The sequence below is a fragment of the Bombina bombina genome, chromosome 12 (genome assembly GCF_027579735.1).
Source record: "Bombina bombina isolate aBomBom1 chromosome 12, aBomBom1.pri, whole genome shotgun sequence".
Lineage (NCBI taxonomy): Eukaryota > Metazoa > Chordata > Amphibia > Anura > Bombinatoridae > Bombina > Bombina bombina.
Genome location: NC_069510.1, coordinates 35642413 through 35660622, shown reverse-complemented (window position 1 = coordinate 35660622; position 18210 = coordinate 35642413). Strand labels below are relative to the sequence as shown.

The 18210-nt window shown below is 41.2% G+C and overlaps 1 protein-coding gene across 1 annotated transcript in view; it reads left to right on the top strand.

Moving 5' to 3' along the window:
* The window catches only part of LOC128642642 (synaptonemal complex central element protein 1-like), a 58512-nt gene that overhangs the window by 21297 nt on the left and 19005 nt on the right, over nt 1-18210 (top strand). The window contains exon 3 of the mRNA XM_053695424.1: nt 9133-9187. Coding sequence (XP_053551399.1) covers nt 9133-9187 — 55 coding nt within the window. The remainder of the gene's footprint in view (nt 1-9132; nt 9188-18210) is intronic.

The window sequence follows — 18210 nt, the reverse complement described above, 5'->3', positions numbered from 1 at the left end:
TTATTATAAAACTGCTGCCATCTAGTGCTCTTGCTAATGTATAACATTGTTATAAAACTGCTGCCATCTAGTGCTCTTGATAATGTGTAACATTGTTATAAAACTGCTGCCATCTAGTGCTCTTGCTAATGCATAACATTGTTATAAAACTGCTGCCATCTAGTGCTCTTGCTAACGTATAACATTGTTATAAAACTGCTGCCATCTAGTGCTCTTGCTAATGTATAACATTGTTATAATACTGCTGCCATCTAGTGCTCTTGCTAATGTATAACATTGTTATAAAACTGCTGCCATCTAGTGCTCTTGCTAACGTATAACATTGTTATAAAACTGCTGCCATCTAGTGCTCTTGCTAACGTATAACATTGTTGCAAAACTGCTGCCAGATAGTGCTGCAGACACGTGCACACTCCTGAGATTACTTCCCTTCTTTTCAACAAAGAATAACAAAAAAACAAAGAAAAATTGATAAAATAATTAAATTGGTAAGTTGTTTAACATTGAATGTTCTATCTGAATCATGAAAGAAAAAGTTTGGGTTTTATGTCTTCCTTCCTTCAAATACACATGCTTAGATTACACTTTGGCATAGATTTATTAAGCAGCAGATGCTGCGATCTACTCTCGTAGTTTCTAGCTTGCCGGAAACAGAAGTTAAGAAGCAGCGGTCTTAAGACCGCTGTTCCTTTACTTCTTCGCCACCTCTGAGGTGGCAGACTGCAATCATCCTGATCATATCGGCCGATTGGCTGCATTCATATAAATAGTGAGCAAATAGGGTGTATTAAGCATGGCACATGACTGCCACATGCCATTGTGCATCTTCAGAATAAACAAGTAGACACAATCACACAAAATAATGTCAACTATATTATTAACCCTTTCCTGACGGTACTTATTTGTCTACATTGGAACAAATTTCAGATGTAAACAAATAAGCAAAAATTGAAATCACTGTATCCTTCATGAGATCATGTGATTTCAATGATGGGATCAGACCGGGGGATGACGCTCGGAACATCCTAACGGTGGGAAGGGGTTAAGTTTTCAAATTTATAAAAGTGTTTTTCATTTATTTGATGGCAATTTTGACTATGAATAATTTCCATCCCAACTTATGCATAGAGGCCTATTTATAATATGTCTGTCGGACCTAATCCGACAGTGCGGATCTGGTCCGACAGACCTCGCTGAATGCGGAGACCAATACGCTCTCCGTATTTAGCATTGCACCAGCAGGGGGTGTTAATCGGCCGCCAGCAGGGGGTGTCAATCAACCCGATAATACTCAATCGGGTTGAATTGTGACGATCTCTGTCCGCCTCATCAGAGCAGGCGGACAGGTTATGAAGCAGCGGTCTTTAGACCGCTGCTTCATAACTGCTGTTTCTGGCGAGTCTGAAGTCTAAAACACAGGCCCCCAAGCTCCATTGGGAGCTTGATAAATGAGCCTAATAATGTTTATGCACTTATATATCAATAGAGAGATCTATCAACTTTAAACTTCTATAGTCAAATGTGCTTTGGTCTCTTTGCATCCTTTGTTGAGTAAACGTAGGTAGGCTTAGGTGCCTCAGTGCACTACTGGGAGCTAGCTCAGCACATTTGTTTAACCAGTGACTAGTGGCATATTTGTGCTGTAACAAATTACCAGCAAGCTTCCAGTAGTTCATTGCTGCTCATGAACCTACTTAGGTATGTTATTCAAAAATAATACCAAAAGAACAAAACAAATTTGATGACAGAGATACACAGAAATGTTGTTTAAAATTGCATGTTTCTCCTACATTGGTGTATCCGGTCCACGGCTTCATCCTTACTTGTGGGATATTCTCAATCCCTACAGGAAGTGGCAAAGAGAGCACACAGCAAAGCTGTCCATATAGCTCCCCTCAGGCTCCGCCCCCCAGTCATTCTCTTTGCCACTCTAACAAGTAGCATCTCCACGGGGGTGGTAAAGAGTATGTGGTGTTATATTTGTAGTTTTATTTCTTCAATCAAGAGTTTGTTATTTTAAAATAGTGCCGGTTTGTACTATTTACTCTGAGGCAGAACAGTGATGAAGATTTCTGCTGAGAGGAATATGATTTTAGAACCAATATCTAAAATCCATTGCTGTTCCCACGCAGGACTGTTGAATACCAGAGAACTTCAGTTGGGGGGAACAGTTTGCAGGCTTAACTGCTTCAGGTATGATCAGTCATTTTTCTAACAAGACCAAGTAATGCTAGAAGACTGTCAGAAATCCCCTTAGGGATAGGTAAGCCATTTTTCTCAAACTCAGTATAAAATAATGGCTTAAATTAAGGGCTCAATGCTGGTTGACACTATTGTGGGCTTAATCGATTGATTATTAGCATGTTTCAGTATGCATAAAGTGTTTTTTTGAGACTTTATAACACTTATGGGGTTTAATATTGCGCCTGGCACTTAATTAGACACCTAATCTAGTCTGTAAGGCCCCACCACTCTGGAAGGCAGAGAGAGGAGGCCTCATTTTCGCGCCTCAATTGCGCAGTTGTTTTGACTAGACAGTTCATGCAGCTTCATGTGGGGAGTCCAGAGACATCAGAAAGGACTTTAGAGAGGCTTATTTCTTACCCAAATAATCCCTAAGGAAGGTAAAAGCCACAGTAGAAGCTGTGGCATTGTGCTGTAGTGTTTTTAACCGGTTAACTGCTGTTCTTAGCTCCGGTTTGGGCATTAAGGGGTTAATTGGTCTGAAAAATTGTGTGCAATCTTTTCAAAGCATTAAGACAATGTGGTGAAAATTTCATTAAAATCGGATGATTTTTTGATGGTTTTTTGATGTTTTAGTAATAAAGTGTGCACTTTTATTATTTAAAGACACAGTAACGGTTTTGTCAAATTTATTTTTTATTGCATTGAAGTTCTGTCTAACTCTGTCAAACATGTCTGAACCTTCAGATAGCAATTGTTCTGTATGTTTAAAGGCCAAGGCGGTGCCCCCATTAAACTTATGTGTGAAGTGTGCTATAGTGTCCAAACAGCATAAGGACCGCACAGTCACGCTTATAGATGTAGCCCAAAATGTTTCTTTAGCTGAAGGTAGTGAGGATAGTTCACTATCCTCTCCTTCTGTGTCAACACCAGCTATGCCCGCGCCAGCGATGCCCAGTACATCTAGCGCACCGATTCCTATTACTTTGCAACAGTTAGCGGCAGTAATGGATAATTCTCTAGCAGCATTTTTATCCAAACTGCCAGCTTTTCCAAGGAAGCATGATAGCTCAGTTTTAAATACAGAAGATGAGCAAGCAGACGCAGCAGATAATTTATCTGTAGTGCCCTCACATCAATCTGATTTGGCGGTGAGGGAGGGCCTGTCTGAGGGAGAAATTTCTGACACAGGGAAAGTTTCTCAGCAGGCAGAGCCAGATACCATAGCATTTAAATTTAAGTTAGAACACCTCCACGCCCTACTTAAGGAGGTCCTAGCTACACTTGATGATTGTGACCCTTTGGTGGTCCCAGAAAAATTGTGTAAAATGGATAAATTCTTAGAGGTCCCAGTACACACTGATGCGTTTCCGATACCTAAGAGGGTGGCGGATATAGTGACTAGGGAGTGGGAGAGACCAGGTTTACCTTTTGTCCCCCCCCCCTATATTTAAAAAAATGTTCCCCATTGTTGACCCCAGAAAGGACGCGTGGCAGACGGTCCCTAAGGTAGAGGGGGCAGTTTCAACACTAGCTAAACGCACGACTATACCAATAGAAGATAGTTGCGCTTTCAAAGATCCTATGGATAAAAAATTAGAAGGTTTGCTTAAGAAAATTTTTGTTCAACAAGGTTTTCTTCTTCAACCAATATCTTGCATTATTCCTGTAACCACGGCAGCGTCTTTTTGGTTTGAGGAATTAGAAAACTCGCTCCAGAAGGAGACTTCTTATGATGAAGTCATGGACAGAATTCACGCCCTGAAGTTGGCTAATGCCTTCATTACAGATGCCGCTTTTCAGTTAGCTAAATTAGCGGCGAAAAATTCAAGTTTTGCAATCGTGGCGCGCAGAGCGCTTTGGCTAAAATCTTGGTCGGCGGATGTGTCGTCCAAAACAAAATTGCTTAATATTCCTTTCAAGGGTAAGACCCTATTCGGGCCAGAGTTGAAAGAAATTATTTCGGATATCACTGGGGGAAAGGGCCATGCCCTCCCACAAGATAGACCTTTCAAAGCTAAAAATAAGTCTAATTTTCGTTCCTTTCGTAATTTCAGGAACGGACCTGCTTCTACCTCTACAGCCGCTAGGCAAGAGGGTAATGCATCCCAGCCCAAACCAGCATGGAAACCATTGCAAGGCTGGAACAAGGGTAAACAGGCCAAGAAGCCTGCTGCTGCTACCAAGACAGCATGAAAGAGTAGCCCCCGATCCGGGACCGGATCTAGTAGGGGGCAGACTTTCTCTCTTTGCTCAGGCTTGGGCAAGAGATGTTCCCTGGGTGCTAGAAATTGTGTCTCAGGGGTATCTTCTGGAATTCAAGGACCTTCCTCCAAAGGGAAGGTTCCACATGTCTTGCTTATCTTTAGACCAGATAAAGAGACAGGCATTCTTACGTTGCGTAGAAGACCTTCTAAAAATGGGAGTGATTCACCCAGTTCCAACAGCAGAACAAGGACTGGGTTTTTACTCAAACCTGTTTGTAGTTCCCAAAAAGGAAGGAACTTTCAGGCCAATCCTGGATTTAAAAATCCTAAACAAATTCCTCAGAGTTCCATAATTCAAAATGGAAACCATTCGGACAATTTTACCAATGATCCAGGAGGGTCAATATATGACTACCGTGGACTTAAAGGATGCGTACCTGCATATTCCTATCCACAAAGATCACCATCAGTTCCTGAGGTTCGCTTTTTTGGACAAGCATTACCAATTCGTGGCCCTTCCCTTCGGATTGGCCACTGCTCCCAGAATTTTCACAAAGGTGCTAGGGTCCCTTCTAGCGGTGCTAAGACCAAGGGGCATTGCAGTAGCACCTTACCTAGACGACATCCTAATACAAGCGTCGTCCTTTCACAAAGCAAAGGCTCATACGGACATTGTTCTAGCCTTTCTAAGGTCTCACGGGTGGAAGGTGAACATAGAAAAGAGTTCTCTGTCCCCGTTCACAAGGGTTCCCTTTCTGGGAACAATAATAGACTCGGTAGAAATGAAGATCTTTCTGACGGAGGTCAGGAAGTTAAAGCTTTTGAACACTTGTCGAGTTCTTCATGCCATTCCTCAACCCTCCGTAGCTCAGTGCATGGGACTCATGGTTGCGGCAATGGACGTGGTTTCCTTTGCTCAAATTCATTTAAGACCACTGCAACTGTGCATGCTCAAACAGTGGAATGGGGATTATGCAGATTTGTCTCCCCAGATACAAATGGACCAGAAAACCAGAGACTCACTCCTCTGGTGGTTATCTCAGGATCACCTGTCTCAGGGAATGAGTTTCCGCAGACCGGAGTGGATCATTGTCACGACCGACGCCAGCCTCTTGGGCTGGGGTGCGGTCTGGGAGTCCCTGAAAGCTCAGGGTCTATGGTCTCGGGAAGAATCTCTTCTCCCAATAAACATTTTGGAATTGAGAGCGATATTCAATGCGCTCCAGGCATGGCCTCAACTAGCGGAGGCCAAATTCATCAGATTTCAGTCGGACAACATGACGACTGTAGCGTACATCAATCATCAGGGAGGAACAAAGAGTTCCCTGGCGATGAGGGAGGTATCCAAGATCATCAAATGGGCAGAGGATCACTCCTGCCATCTATCAGCAATTCACATCCCAGGAGTGGACAACTGGGAAGCGGATTATCTGAGTCGTCAGACTTTCCATCCGGGGGAGTGGGAACTTCACCCGGAGGTTTTTGCCCAGTTAACTCAACTATGGGGCCTTCCAGATCTGGATCTGATGGCGTCACGTCAGAACTCCAAAGTTCCACGTTACGGGTCCAGGTCCAGGGATCCCAAGGCGACATTGGTAGATGCCTTAGTGGCGCCTTGGTCGTTCAATCTAGCTTATGTCTTTCCACCGTTTCCTCTTCTCCCCCGGCTAGTAGCCAGGATCAAACAGGAGAAGGCTTCGGTAATTCTGATAGCTCCTGCGTGGCCACGCAGGACTTGGTATGCAGACCTGGTGAATATGTCATTGGTTCCAGCATGGAAGCTACCTTTGAGGCAGGACCTTCTAATCCAAGGTCCATTCACACATCCAAACCTAGTTTCTCTGCAACTGACTGCTTGGAGATTGAACGCTTGATTCTCGCTAAGCGTGGGTTTTCGGAATCAGTTATAGATACTCTGATCCAGGCTAGGAAGCCTGTCACCAGAAAAATTTACCATAAGATATGGCGGAAATATCTTTGCTGGTGCGAATCCAAGGGTTACTCATGGAGTAAGATTAGGATTCCAAGGTTACTATCTTTTCTCCAAGAAGGATTGGAGAAAGGTCTGTCAGCTAATTCCTTAAAAGGACAGATATCTGCTCTGTCTGTTTTGTTACACAAGCGTCTGGCAGCCGTGCCAGACGTTCAGGCCTTTGTACAGGCTTTAGTCAGAATCAAGCCCGTCTACAGACCTGTGGCTCCTCCATGGAGTCTAAATTTAGTTCTTTCAGTTCTTCAAGGGGTTCCGTTTGAACCACTACATTCCATAGATATTAAGTTACTGTCTTGGAAAGTTTTGTTTTTGGTAGCTATTTCTTCTGCTAGAAGAGTTTCTGAATTGTCTGCTTTGCAGTGTAATTCACCCTATCTGGTGTTTCATACAGATAAGGTCGTTTTACGTACCAAACCTGGTTTTCTTCCAAAAGTGGTTTCCAATAAGAATATTAACCAGGAAATAGTTGTTCCTTCTCTGTGTCCTAATCCAGTTTCTAACAAGGAACGTCTGTTACACAACCTTGATGTGGTTCGTGCTTTGAAGTTTTATTTAAAAGCAACTAAAGACTTCAGACAAACATCGTCTTTGTTTGTCGTCTATTCTGGCAAGAGGAGAGGTCAAAAAGCGACTGCGACCTCTCTGTCTTTCTGGCTGAAAAGTATAATCCGATTGACTTATGAGACTGCTGGAAGGCAGCCTCCTGAACGAATTACAGCTCACTCTACTAGAGCTGTGGCTTCCACATGGGCTTTCAAGAATGAGGCTTCTGTTGAACAGATCTGTAAGGCAGCGACTTGGTCTTCACTGCATACATTTACCAAATTTTACAAATTCGATACTTTTGCTTCTTTGGAGGCTATTTTTGGGAGAAAGGTTTTGCAAGCAGTGGTGCCTTCCGTTTAGGTTACCTGACTTGTTCCCTCCCTTCATCCGTGTCCTAAAGCTTTGGTATTGGTTCCCACAAGTAAGGATGAAGCCGTGGACCGGATACACCAATGTAGGAGAAAACAGAATTTATGTTTACCTGATAAATTTCTTTCTCCTACGGTGTATCCGGTCCACGGCCCACCCTGGCATTTTGGTCAGGTTTAAATTTATTTTTGTAAACTACAGTCACCACTGCACCCTATGGTTCTCCTTTTTCTCCTAACCGTCGGTCGAATGACGGGGGGGCGGAGCCTGAGGGGAGCTATATGGACAGCTTTGCTGTGTGCTCTCTTTGCCACTTCCTGTAGGGATTGAGAATATCCCACAAGTAAGGATGAAGCCGTGGACCGGATACACCGTAGGAGAAAGAAATTTATCAAGTAAACATAAATTCTGTTTTTATCTCAATTTGACTTTACTGTGCCTTTAAAAAGGACATGAAACCCAAAATGTTCCTTTCTTGATTCAGATAGTGGGGCCTATCTATCAAGCTCCGAATAAAGCTTGATGCCCCGTGTTTCTGGCGAGCCTGTAGGCTCGCCAGAAACAGCAGTTATGAAGCAGCGGTCACAAAGACCGCTGCTCCATAACCTGTCTACCTGCTCAGAGCAGGCGGACAGACATCGCCGGAAATCAACCCGATCGAGAACGATCAGGTTGATTGACACCCCCCGGCTGGCGGCCCATTGACCGTGAGTCTGCTGGGGGCGGCATTGCACCAGCAGCTCTTGTGAGCTGCTGGTGCAATGCTGAATATGGCGAGCGTATTGCTCGCCGTATTCAGCGAGGTCTGGCGGACCTGATCCGCACTGTCGGATCAGGTCCGCCAGACTTTGATAAATTGGGGCCAGAGCATTCAATTTTAAACAACTTTCTAATTTACTTCTTGTATCAATTTTGCTTCATTCTCTTGGTAATCATTATTGAAAGAGCAGCAATGCACTACTGGGAGCTAGCTGAACACAATGGTGAGCCAATAATAAGAGGTGTACTTTTGCATCTACTGATCAGCAGCTAGCTTCCAGCTCCTGAGTCTACCTAGGTATGCTTTTCGACAAAGAATACCAAGAGAACAAAACAAGAGGTGCCAAACTGTATAATTAAATTGATTTTTTGCTAAATAAAAATAATATTATAACATATAGGTTTAAATGCAAATTTTAAGTTGAGGCCAATGTGTCATTTACACACATGCGATAACATGCTTCTAGAGCAAATGTCTCAAGATAACTGAATATATTTGCATAAATTAATTCCATTTCAGACAAAGGTAGATGTTTTACTCCCTTTACGAATATTGGGGCATATTTATCAAGCTCCATATAGAGTTTTAGACCCCTTGTTTCCGGTGAGCCTTATCAAGAAGTTATGAAGCAGTGGTCTAAAGACCGCTGCTCCATAACTTGTCCGCCTGCTCTGAGGCGGCGGACAGAAATCAACCCTATCAAATTTGATCGGGTTGATTGACACCCCCTGCTAGCGGCCGATTGGCCACAAATCTGCAGGGGGCGGCATTGCACCAGCAGTTCACAAGAACTGCTGGTGCAATGATAAATGCCGACAGCGATGTGCAACGGACATGATACGCTACTTCGTATCATGTCCGCTCGCACATTGTTAAATATGCCCCTTTGTCTAAATTTTAATAGAAAAATAAGCTAGGTTGAAAACTGTATCAAATCATTCACTGTAAATAGTAATTGTAATGTTTTAATTTTCTGCTAAAACGTGTTATTCTGAGCTCCTCCCATAAGCATAATGAAGCCTATCCCAACATCTTGGTATATGATTTTAAAAAATATAAACGTTTTGTTACAGATACTCTTCAAATGCTACAGCTGCAATGTGACAAAAACGGAGCAGAAAACCAGAGGTACAAAGTGATCTGTTAATAATAGCAAAACAGTCAACAGCAATCAAAATTAGCACAGCAATTTAACTTAACACTGGTTAAAGGGGCGCTCTATTTAGCGCTTTTGCTTAAGCGTAAACTTCGATAGTAAGCTTTTGCGCATGCCTGGTTACACACGTATTACAAGATGAAAGTAAAAAGTTTGTGGGCAAGTAAAATCAGACGAGTACTAATTAAATATTGTGACCACGTTAACGTATTCTCCCCATAGAAGTCAAACCCGACATGAGTTAAGAATGTTTGACATTCCAATGTATAGATATCTATTTTACATGAACATTATCAGATTTATATATAGAAATATATATTTAATAATAAAAATTTAAAAAAGTTAAATGTGAAGAACATAGGAATGTAAAATATGCTTAACGCGATTCGGTTTTTGCAATTTAGGTCTAATATGGTGTTGGGTTAGCTCGCATGAAGAATTGATAACTTTTTAGCAGATATTTTCTGGCTTGAAGACAATCACTATCTACAAGTAAATGGCACTGCAGTGGGCATCAGGATTGCACCCAGTCATGCAAACTTATATATGTCAGCACGGGAACAATTAATCATTTATGATAAAGATCACTGGGATGAAAACCTGGTGACCTCTAAGAGATTGATAGATGGTCTGGAAAGGAACCAAGGATAAGCTTGTGGAGTTTTTGTGCAACTTGAAGAATAATGACTGGCCAATTTAACTAAAATAGGAATGTAGCCAATCATCTGTCATCTTTTTGGATTTGGAAAGACATACTGAGAAGGAAGCAATTAAAGCAAATAATTATTTCAAACCAGTTGATGTTAAAAATTACATTTAATTAAAGAGTTGTCATTTAGAAAAATTGGATCATTACTACTCCAAAGAGCCACATGTGTATACTAAGACATAATTGCAGTGCCAGTGATCATACAGTGTATTTACTACAGGCTAATACTTTTAAAGAAATATCACTAAAAGCAAAAATAGAATGGGGTGCACGGAATATAACAACAATTGCAGGTTCATATCTTATACAAACCAACTTAAAACAGGGTCAATCCTTCTCAGGGATAAAGGATATAAGTTTATATATGCAAATCTGATAAAAAGTCCCAAAGTGGGGTCATTGCAATGCACTGTTCGAAGTGTGTGGGCTGCTCTCCTCCCCTCAGATGATTCTGAAAAGAACTATAAAGTAAAGCACAAAACAGAGGCGCGCCTCATGTGTAGATCAGCCAACATCAAATGCACAATGTGTAATAGCCAAAGCCAAAAGGGGTACTCACATTTGGCAATAGCACACCAAAGTGCTTGTAGTCGCAGGCTGGTATCTCAGGGTGTATCAGCTCACTCTCTCTCCTCATCAGGTAATACTAACTGGGTTTCAAACTGGATCCAGGGCTCACATCTGTGTGACGCTCCAATAGAAAGACATTAAAAAATAAAAACAACACATTTAAAAACAAAAGCAGTGAGTGGAATAGGGTTGTCCAAGTGTTACACCCTATCTGCAACGTGCTTCTCGTCTATAACTGCCGTTTCATCAGGCATCTAGCACCTTACACCAAGCAACGTTATTTGAATTGTTTGTTAACCAATGAGCAAACACACCATCCATTATAGGTGTATTGAATTCACATATGTCAATAATAAAACAATCATGGTTAATTATTGTCTCCCTAAGGCGTCAAAACATATCATAAAATCCTTATTCTTAATACATGTTAAATGTCTCATCTATAAATGAGTATGTTTAAATATAAACACACAATTTATTATAAAAACATTTACCTATTATTTACCCAGCCCATGTCAATATTGCCCAGCTGCCTGAATTTGATATCAAGGCAAATTCATCCGGTGGTCCTCCCACATATATATCCATAAAAGAAACCCCCATCTTACCTTAGCAATGATCTGTAATATGGTTATACCGTTATATTAATTGTTATACTGAGTTGCTGAATGATTTATGCTCCATTACCTTACAGCTAGATTACGAGTTTTGAGCGCTATAAGGATTTTAACGACCGCCACAAAAGCGGCGTTATTTTACCACCCTATATTGCTATTACAAGTTTAAAAAAAGCAGGCTTGTGCGGGCAATATGGTTACATTGAGCTCCATACCACACCAAAATCAAGCGCTGCTTTGACGTGCTTGTGCACGATTTCCCTATAGACATCAATGGGGAGAGCCGGCAAAAAAAAAGCCTAACAGCTGCGATCGTGGAAGGAAAAGCTCCATAACGTAGCCCCATTGATGTCTATGGGGAAATAAAAAGTTACGTTTAAACCTAACACCCTAACATAAATCCTGAGTCTAAATACCCCTAATCTGCTGCCCCCGACATTGCCGCCACCTATATAACGTTATAAACCCCTAATCTGCCACCCCCGACATCGCCACCACCTACATAAGTTATTAACCCCTAATCTGCCGCCCCCGACATTGCCGCCACCTACATACAGTTATTAAAACCTATTCTGCCGCCCCCGATGTTGCCGCCTATATACATTTATTAACCCCTAATCTGCCGCCCCCAATATCGCCGCCACCTACATACAGTTATTAACCCCTAATCTGCCACTCCCAATGTCGCCGCCACCTACATAAGTTATTAACCCCTAATCTGCCACTCCCGATGTCGCCTCCATTATACTAGTTATTAACCCCTAAACCTCTGGCCTCTCACATCACTACCACTTAATAAATCCATTAACCCCTAAACCTAACTCTAACTCTTACGTAACTCAAACCCTAACGTAACCCTAACCCTAACACCGCCTAACTTTAACATAATTAAAATATAGCTAAATTAAAGTTACAATTATTAACTAAATAATACCTATTTAAAACTAAATACTTACCTGTAAAATAAAACCTAAGCTAGCTACAATATAACTAATAGTTACATTGTAGCTACCTTAGGTTTTATTTTTATTTCACAAGTAAGTTTGTATTTATTATAACTAGGTAGACTAGTTAGTAAATAGTTATTAACTATTTAATAACTACCTAGTTAAAATAAATACAAAATTACCTGTGAAATAAAACCTAACCTGCCTTACACTAAAACCTAACATTACAAAAAAAACTAAACACTAACGGCTAGATTACGAGTTTTGTGGTAACAGGGGTGCGGTGCTAACTTGCAGTTTATTGTCACTGCTCACTTTCCTACAGCGCTGGTATTACAGGTTTTTATAAGCCCTGCGTTAATTTTGCTCCACACTTCACTCCAATCCCAGCGCTGCTTAAGTCAGCGGTGAGCTGGTTGAACGTGCTTGTGCACGATTTCCCCATAGACATCAATGGGGAGAGCCGGCTGAGAAAAAGTCTAACACCTGCCAAAAAGCAGCGTAAAGCTCAGTAACGCAGCCCTATTGATTCCTATGGGGAAATAAAATTTATGTTTACACCTAACACCCTAACATGAACCCCGAGTCTAACACCCCTAATCTTACACTTATTAACCCCTAGTCTGCCGCCCCCGACATCGCCGACACCTACATTATATTTATTAACCCCTAATCTACTGCTCCGGACATCGCCGCCACTATAATAAACATATTAACCCCTAAACCGCCACACTCCCCCCTCGCAAACATTAGTTAAATATTATTAACCCCTAATCTGATGTCCCTAACATCGCCGGCACCTACATTATACTTATTAACCCCTAATCTTCCGCTCCGGACATCGCCGCAACCTACATTATATTTATTAACCCCTAATCTGCCCCCAACATCGCCGCCACCTACCTAGATTTATTAACCCCTAATCTGCCGTCCCCAACGTCGCCGCCACTATATTACATTTATTAACCCCTAAACATAAGTCTAACCCTAACACTCCCTAACTTAAATATAATTTAAATAAATTTAAATAAATGTTACTATCATTAACTAAATGATTCCTATTTAAAACTAAATACTTACCTATAAAATAAACCCTAACTAATAGTTACATTGTAGCTAGCTTAGGGTTTATTTTTATTTTACAGGCAAGTTTGTATTTATTTTAACTAGGTAGAATAGTTACTAAATAGTTATTAACTATTTAATAAATACCTAGCTAAAATAAATACAAAAGTACCTGTAAAATAAAACCTAACCTAAGTTACACCTAACACTACACTACAATTAAATAAATTAACTAAATTAAATACAATTAAATAAATTTAATTAAATTAGCTAAATCACAAAAAAAAACACTTAATTACTGAAAATAAAAAACAAATTACAGATCTTTAAACTAATTACACTTAATCTAAGAGCCCTATCAAAATAAAAAAAAAGTCCCCCCAAAATAAAAAAAAAACCCTAGCCTAAACTAAACTATCAATAGCCCTTAAAACGAAGCCGGGAGAAGTCTTCATCCAAACTGGGCGAAGTGGCCCTCCAGACGGGCAGAAGTCTTCATCCAGACGGCATCTTCTATCTTCATCCATCCGATGCAGAGCGGCTCCATCTTCAAGACATACGACGCGGAGCATCCTCATTCATACTGAATGAATATCACTTTAAGTGACGTCATCCAAGATGGTGTCCCTTAGATTCCGATTGGCTGATAGAATTCTATCAGCCAATCGGAATTAAGGTTGAAAAAATCTTATTTATCCCTCTATACTTCTAAAGATTTTTTTCAAATTGCACAAGATTCAAAGTTTAATAAACAGTTTGCCAATATTAGTCATTGCTAATATTTAATACTATGGGCCAGATTACAAGTTGAACGCAAAATATTGCTTCTGCGAAAGCGATATTTGCACTCAACTTACAAGTGAGGTGCAATGCAAACGCGTCCCCATAGGCTCCAAAGGAAGCCTTGTTATGCCGTGAGACACGGCATGAGAATTAGCGCAGCAAAGGGGGTAAGTCGCGCAGCGATGGGCAGCAACTATAAATATATATGTAAATGAATATATACATATATATTTATGTGATACTATGTGTATATATATATATATATATATAAGATAAAGTTATGCCAGCTTCGACAGGATCTAATTAATTGCTGAGCACAGATGAAACCAAAATGTCAATTTCATCTGGTGCACGGGGGTAAGACAAATTTAATTGGAATTAGAAAGAAAGCAGCAATCCAGCTATACCCTTAACCAGCACACGCTCATTAAGCAAATGTATAAACTGTGAGGCCAAGTCCAAAAAGACAGTAGCAGAGACTGAAAATGCGAATAACCATCATCCTTTAATTACCTTATAATATAGTAACATAAAAAGAAAAGGCACAGAACTCAAACAAAATTAAATTAGTGGTGTATACCTTCCTCAACATTGTGGACAATGGACCAGAAAAAAACCTGTAAAAGGAAAATGTCAATAAAGTCCTGCTAGGGTAGCTACCAAAGCGTGTTAGTCGACTCTGTGCACAGACAAGCGGGGTTAGACCATTGCAGTTGTAAGCCTTAAGGTATTAAGCAGTATATTCAGGCAGGTCGTAGATTGATGTAGAGGTCAGTATAACAGTCCCCAGCGCTCAGCGTCGATGTCAATAAGGTGGTTTCCAAATAATTGGTAGTAGTGTCACCCAATGCCGGATTATATTGAATCAGGTCGGTATGCACCGGACGCTAGTGGCTAAACGGTAGGTCTTATGTGAAGTGTTAGTTCATGCAGAGTCGTTATGGAGGGCTATTAAAGTTATATAAAGGATAGCTGTCAGGTACCTTACTTGCGGGAGTGACGTCTCACTACCACCGCAATACCGAGTTCTCAGCCGAATTCCCCTTTAGGTGGTTACCAGTGTGTTCACCCTCTCGACTCACGACCAGTCCGTTCTGCCTAACCGTGAAGCCAAACAACGGGTCCAAACACTTCCACGCTCACGGAGATCCAGGGGGCGTGGCTACAGAACAGCTGATATACTGACCTCTACATCAATCTACGACCTGCCTTAATATACTGCTTAATACTTTAAGGCTTACAACTGCAATGGTCTAACCCCGCTTGTCTGTGCACAGAGTCAACTAACACGCTTTGGTAGCTACCCTAGCAGGACTTTATTGACATTTTCCTTTTACAGATTTTTTTTCTGGTCCATTGTCCTCAATGTTGAGGAAGGTATACACCACTAATTTAATTTTGTTTGAGTTCTGTGCCTTTTCTTTTTATGTTACTATATTATAAGGTAATTAAAGGATGATGATTATTCGCATTTTCAGTCTCTGCTACTGTCATTTTGGACTTGGCCTCACAGTTTATATATTTGCTTAATGAGCGTGTGCTGGTTAAGGGTATAGCTGGGTTGCTGCTTTCTTTCTAATTCCATATATATATATATATATATATACTGTATATATATATATATATATATATATATATATATACACATATTCACACATAAATATATATGTATATAAGGATACACATGTATATTTACTGGGAACACACAGTCCCCATAGACCACAATGTAAAGGCACCCCACCCCAGACCCGCCAACTTTAGCCCAAAAATACTGTCTAGTGCATTTGTTCTTTTTTGTTCTTTTCTCCAACATAGGTGTGTCCGGTCCACGGCGTCATCCTTACTTGTGGGATATTCTCTTCCCCAACAGGAAATGGCAAAGAGCCCAGCAAAGCTGGTCACATGATCCCTCCTAGGCTCCGCCTTCCCCAGTCATTCTCTTTGCCGTTGTACAGGCAACATCTCCACGGAGATGGCTTAAATGTAAAAACGGCTCCGGTTCCGTTATTTTAAGGGTTAAAGCTTTCAAATTTGGTGTGCAATACTTTTAAGGCTTTAAGTTACTGTGGTGAAATTTTGGTCAAATTTGAACAATTCCTTCATACTTTTTCACATATTCAGTAATAAAGTGTGTTCAGTTTGAAATTTAAAGGGACAGTAACGGTTTTATTGTAAAACGTTTTTTGTGCTTTGTTGACAAGTTTAAGCCTGTTTAACATGTCTGAACCATCAGATAACGATGTTCTATATGTATGAAAGCCAATGTGTCTCCCCATTTAAATATATGTGATATATTTGTGTCATAATGTCCAAACAAAGTAGGGATAATAATGCCATAGATATGATATTGCCCAAGATGATTCCTCTAATGAGGGGAGTAAGCATGGTACTGCATCATCCCCTTCTGTGTCTACACCAGTTTTGCCCACACAAGAGGCCCCTAGTACATCTAGTGCGCCAATACTTATTACCATACAACAATTAATGGCTGTAATGGATAATTCTATTGCATGCATTTTTTTTCCAAAATGCCTACTTATCAGAGAAAGCGTGATTGCTCTGTTTTAAACACTGAAGAGCAAGAGGACGCTGATGATATCTGTTCTGACATACCCTCACACCTATCTGAAGGGGCCAGGAGGGAGGTTTTGTCTGAGGGAGAAATTTCAGATTCAGGGAAAATTTCTCAACAAGCAGAACCTGATATTGTAACTTTTAAATTTAAATTTCAACATCTCCACGCACTACTTAAGGAGGTATTATCTACTCTGGATGATTGTGACAATTTGGTCATTCCAGAGAAATTAGGTAAGATGGACAAGTTCCTAGAGGTTCCGGTGCCCCCCAATGTTTTTCCTATACCCAAGCGGGTGGCGGACATAGTAAATAAGGAGTGGGAAAGGCCCGGCATACCTTTTGTCCTCCCCCTATATTTAAGAAATTAGTTCCTATAGTCGACCCCAGAAAGGACTTATAGCATACAGTCCCCAAGGTCGAGGGGGTGGTTTCTACTCTAAACAAACGCACTTCTATTCCTATAGAAGATAGTTGTGCTTTCAAGATCCTATGGATTAAAGGTTAGAGGGTTTGCTTAAAAAGATGTTTGTTCAGCAAGGTTACCTTCTACAACCAATTTCATGCATTGTTCCTGTCACTACAGCTGCGTGTTTCTGGTTCGAAGAACTAGAAAAGTCGCTCAATAAAGAATCTTCGTACGAGGAGGTTTTGGACAGAGTTCAAGCTCTTAAATTGGCTAACTCTTTTTTATTTTAGATGCCGCTTTGCAATTAGCTAGATTAGCGGCGAATAATTCAGGGTTTGCTATCGTGGCGCGCAGAGCGCTTTTGCTTAACATCCCTTTCAAGGGTAAAACACTGTTTGGCCCTGACTTGAAAGAGATTATTTCAGACATCACTGGGGGAAAGGGCCACGCCCTTCCTCTGGATAGGTCTTTTAAGGCTAAAAAGAAGCCAAATTTTCGTCCCTTTCGCAGAAACGGACCAGCCTCAAATTCTACACCCTCTAAGCAAGAGGGTAATACTTCTCAAACCAAGCCAGCCTGGAGGCCGATGCAAGGCTGGAACAAGGGTAAGCAGGCCAAGTCACCTGCCACTGCTACCAAAACAGCATGAAGTGTTGGCCCCCGATCTGGGAAGGATCTGGTGGGGGGCAGACTTTCTCTCTTTGCTCAGGCTGGGGCAAGAGATGTTCAGGATCCTTGGGCGCTAGAAATAGTTTCTCAAGGTTATCTCCTGGAATTCAGGGAACTACCCCCAAGGGGAAGGTTCCACGGGTCTCAATTATCTTCGAACAGGCATTCTTACACTGTGTAGAAGACCTGTTAAGCATGGGAGTGATTCATCCTGTTCCATTAGGAGAACAAGGGATGGGTTTTTACTCCAACCTGTTCATAATTCCCAAAAAAGAGGGAACATTTAGACCTATTTTAGATCTCAAGATTCTAAACAAGTTTCTAAGGGTTTCATCATTCAAAATGGAAACCATTCAAACGATCCTTCCTACCATCCAGGAAGGTCAATTCATGACCACGGTGGACTTAAAGGATGCGTACCTACGTATTCCTATCCACAAGGAACATTTTCGGTTCCTAAGGTTCGCCTTTCTGGACAAGCATTACCTGTGGCACTTCCATTCGGATTAGCCACTGCTCCAAGGATTTTCACAAGGGTACTAGGGTCCCTTCTAGCGGTGCTAAGACCAAGGGGCATTGCAGTAGTACCTTACTTGGACGACATCCTGATTCAAGTGTCGTCTCTGTCAAAAGCAAGGGCTCATACGGACAT